General features: G+C 43.4%; 1 protein-coding gene across 1 annotated transcript; it reads right to left on the bottom strand.

Moving 5' to 3' along the window:
• Positions 1–690: 690 nt before the first annotated feature.
• LOC110520988 (B2 bradykinin receptor-like) lies at positions 691–3,510 on the bottom strand. Its single transcript, XM_021598431.2, has 2 exons — positions 3,416–3,510; positions 691–2,612 (listed from the first exon to the last, which is right to left on the bottom strand). The coding sequence occupies exon 2, from the start codon at positions 2,529–2,531 to the stop codon at positions 1,530–1,532; it is 1,002 nt and encodes a 333-aa protein (XP_021454106.2). The 5' UTR covers positions 2,532–2,612; positions 3,416–3,510; the 3' UTR covers positions 691–1,529.
• Positions 3,511–4,241: the final 731 nt, after the last annotated feature.

Genomic DNA, 4,241 nt, shown 5'->3' with positions numbered 1-4,241 from the left:
CAATAATGTGGTTATTATTATTTCCAGCCCTGCATCTCTAATGACAGCATCACGGCAGATTCTTCCAACATCATTATTTGTACATTATAATACAGTCTGTTAATAATCAGTGTGTCGGCCCAAGGGAGCATAGGAGGATAGTATCTTCCTGTTTAGCATGTGAAGAACATAAGAACCTAATCATAGGCATATTGCTGGACAGATCCGCCTCCTCACCATTATTGTAACATTGAACACTGTGGAAGTTTCGTTATCTGAGTAGCTCAGTACATTCTCATACAATGAACACCAGAGCAGTGGATGCCATTATATGTCGATGGGGTGTTGTGCTTCTTTAATGTAAATACATTTGTTTGAGTTCAACATTGTTCCGCCCTGATTAGAGGTGGTTTAAATGGCTTGGTTATCCCTCAAAATGTTATGCATGCCCAAACATGCATGGTAATCTGTGCCAATTTCTGTTAGACTTCTTTAAGGCCATGTTTAATGTCGGCCATTGGCAGAGCCAGTGTGCCCATTTTACAGGGGCCTGACAAATCCGGTGCAGAAGCTCTCCATCTATCTGGGAGCTAACGAGGGTATGCAGTAGCAAGCCTGTCTGCAGGACGACAAAGGACTAAATACTAGTCTGTGTCAACAGTGCACATAGACGACTGAGAAAAAGAGCTCTCTTTACTCAAACACGCCATGGCTTAATTTATATCAACACATTATAGTGTACAGAATTTTGATACATACAAAAGTCATTTTTATGCAATACATACATATTTTCAGCAGAATTGTTAAGAAATATGGAAGCTTAAACCATAACCTCTTTTAATTTAGTGTCCAAGAAGAAAAATTAACAAAAGACACTATTACCTTTTACATTTCAATTAGTCAGCATGTCCCATTCATAGTCCTTCTCTAAGATAATAATTTAACATAATAGCACGCTCTATAAAAGTTAAAAGGGGCTCTATGACAATGAAATACTTCCTAGATCACATTTAGATTATTCTTCTACACCAGACTGTCGTTATTTAGCGCCTTCATTACCACATAAATAATCTTTAGGATCGTGAACCCGAATGGAGTCTGTAGCTATTCACAATAACTCTACATAAATCAACAAATTAATTACAACAGGAGTTAGATAAAGCTAAGGAATATTGTAGACAGCCAAGCTGACTATTTGCAGAAATAAACCTCCTGATGATTGGGAACAGATGTCTGCCGGTAATTACAAGTTAAACGAAGACAGGAGTCAGCTGTATATCCCTGGTCACTTTTTCACCTCATTTGATTTCTCAGCAATAACTGGCAGAGATCCATTCAGTTTCAAGACAGAACATATTTACCATAAGCAAAACCAGCTGAAGATGAAATGTTTCAGTCTGGATCAGTTCTTTCAGAGGACAGACGGATATCCAGACAGACTCTTGTCACGTCACAGTTTGCTTCACAAGTTGTGTACATTGTATCCTTTGAGTGGCCAGTCTTCCACTGGAGGTGAAATTTACCGTCAGGAAATATTTATCTGACAACCTTCATTTTAACATTGTCCCGAACACTTCTTTTGCCCTCTTCCTGAATTGCCTCCCCACAATGACGTACAGGAAGGGGTTGATGGTGCTGTGGGCGTACGCCAGGTAGGTGGACAGCTGTATGGTAATGTCCAGAATGTGACCCCAGAGGCATCCTGGCGTGACTTGGAAGTAATCCAGCGTGTCCAGGAAGCGCACTACCTGGTAGGGCGTCCAGCAGATGAGGAAGACCGTGAGGACAGTCAGGAGCAGTTGTGTGGCCTTCCTCTCTGACCTCACCCCGGGAGTTTTTCTGATCTGACCGTGTTTCAGACTGGTCACGATGTGGCGGCTGCAGTACGACACCACTATCACCGGAAGTAGGAACCCAACCACGTTATTGGTGACGTTGCGCTGGATCTCCCAGTCCGGATGGGGGTAGGCCAGGACGCAGGCCATCACCCCAGCCTTGGCCACGTATTTCACCCTGCGGAAGACCAGGATGGGCAGACTCAGCAGGAACCCCATGATCCATATCCCCAGGCAGATGCGTTTGGCCCAGGACGCCCTCCGCAGTCGGCTTTGGAACATGGGCCGGACCAGAGCCAGGTAGCGATCGACGCTAACCAGCACCAGGAAGAAAACACTACAGTAATAGTTCATGGAGATGGCCACATTGACCAGCTTGCATATGGGCTCACCGAACTCCCAGTGGTAGTTGTTAGCGATGGTGGCAGCCCAGAAGGGTAAACAGGACACCATGACCAGGTCTGCAGCCGCCAAGTTGCCCAGGTATACATCAGCCACGGTGCATGGCTTCCTCTGCAAACAGAAGACACAGAGGACCAGACCGTTGGCCACTACGCCCACCACGCTAAGCAGAACCATGAAGACCGGCTGGTAGGAGGAAAGCCAGTCCCAGGCTGCTGTGTAGTTGGTGCAGTTATAGGGGTCCAACTCGGTCCAGTCCAGCTTTGAGTCTGGGCCCTCAGTGGGGAAGAGACCCTCGGTTGTGTTCAGGAACATTGGGAAACTGGACGAAAATGTTTTATCTACGTATTTTCTCAATATTTTTTCACGTTGGAACAATCATTGAACTGCAACATCCTTAGAAAAAAGAGACAACACATGAGAATTCACCTGTTGAGATTGGTGGGAGGAGCTATAGGAAGAGGAGCTCATTGTAATGACTGGAATGGAGTTAATGGATCAGAGTCAAACGTGTGGTTTCCATATGTTTGATGTGTTTGATACCGTTCCATTAATTACATTCCGGCGATTACAATGAGCCCGTCCTCCTATAGCTCCTCCCACCAGCCTCTGGAACCCACATAAGGAGTGTTTCCTGCTCTCTCTGGTCATACCTATTACTTTTAACAGCGGAAAAGTGAAATACTGGGCATGAATAATGAGAAACAGACACCGGCATAATTTTTCACTAATGCTCAGGAACCCTGCAAGTCTGCTAACATTAAGTAAACCTGGATTCATTCTGACAAGACAAACACTGTACTGCCATGACTTGTAAGTTAGTCCATTACATAACTGAAACAATAGCACATTTCAAAACTGTTCAAATAAGCTCAGACCTCTGTTTAGCTTCTGTGTGCTCCATGTTCATACAGTACTCATTTTCCTGACCATAAAAATGGCCCATACATTATATGTTGAGGTGTGTATCCACATTTTTGCTATTTCTAACTTGGATCTGTTACAATTCAGCCACTTTGAATCATCTCTCCTTCTCACATTCTTAGAACAACTTGTTTTCATTTGGCCAACATTTTGTAGGCGCCTCATCTAATACACTTTCCGAACATAAAATATTGTCGTTAATCATTATGAATTATCTTTCCCCTTTCATCTTTTTCATTCCATGAAGATGCCAATTGGCTTTAATGTTAACTCACCTTATCTCCAGAGCTCTGTGGTCTCCTTCCTGATGTACACGTCCTCTGTGTTCATTCCCCATGTATCATCACCATGAGCATCTCTCCTCAACTGAAGAGTGTTCTGAGAGGATGAACACTCTTATTTGAGCCGAACACAGATCATTACAATGTCGTCACTCTGCCCTCAAACAGAGACAATTTTTTTCTCTATGTAAACCTAGTTCTTTCTGGCTCACTGAACAAAAATATAAACACAACATGAAACTATTTCAAAGATTTTACTGAGTTACAGTTCATATTAGGAAATCAGCAAATTTAAATAAATTAATTAGGCCCTAATTGATGGAGTTCACATGACTGGGAATACAGATATGCATCTGTTGGTCACAGATACCTTAATAAAAAGGTAGGGCCGTGGACCAGAAAACCAGTGTGACCACCATTTGCATCATGCAGCATGGAACATCTCCTTCACATAGAGTTGATCAGTCTGTTGATTGTGGCCTGTGAAATGTTGTCCCACTCCTCTTCAATGGCTGTGTGCAGTTGCTGGTTATTGTCGGGAACTGGAACATGCTGTCGTACACATCAATCCAGAGCAACCCAAACATGCTCAATGGGTGACATTTCTGGTGAGTAGACAAGCCATGGAAGAACTGGGACATTTTCAGCTTCTAGGAATTGTGGACAGATCCTTGTGACATGGGTCTTTGCATTATCATGATGAAACATGAGGTGATGGCGGTGGATGAATAGCACGACAATGGGCCTCAGGATCTCATCACGATATCTCTGCGCATTCAAATGGCCATGGATAAAATGTTATTTTCTTGTTCGCAGCACA

This window comes from Oncorhynchus mykiss, chromosome 4 (genome assembly GCF_013265735.2).
Source record: "Oncorhynchus mykiss isolate Arlee chromosome 4, USDA_OmykA_1.1, whole genome shotgun sequence".
NCBI classification, from domain to species: domain Eukaryota; kingdom Metazoa; phylum Chordata; class Actinopteri; order Salmoniformes; family Salmonidae; genus Oncorhynchus; species Oncorhynchus mykiss.
The sequence above is the reverse complement of the archived record's forward strand: the minus strand, read 5'-3'. Positions and strand labels throughout refer to the sequence as shown.

Bases quoted from the DNA above. Each gene is read 5' to 3' on its own strand.
- LOC110520988 (XM_021598431.2), bottom strand. From the start codon at position 2,531: ATGTTCCTGAACACAACCGAGGGTCTCTTCCCCACTGAGGGCCCAGAC.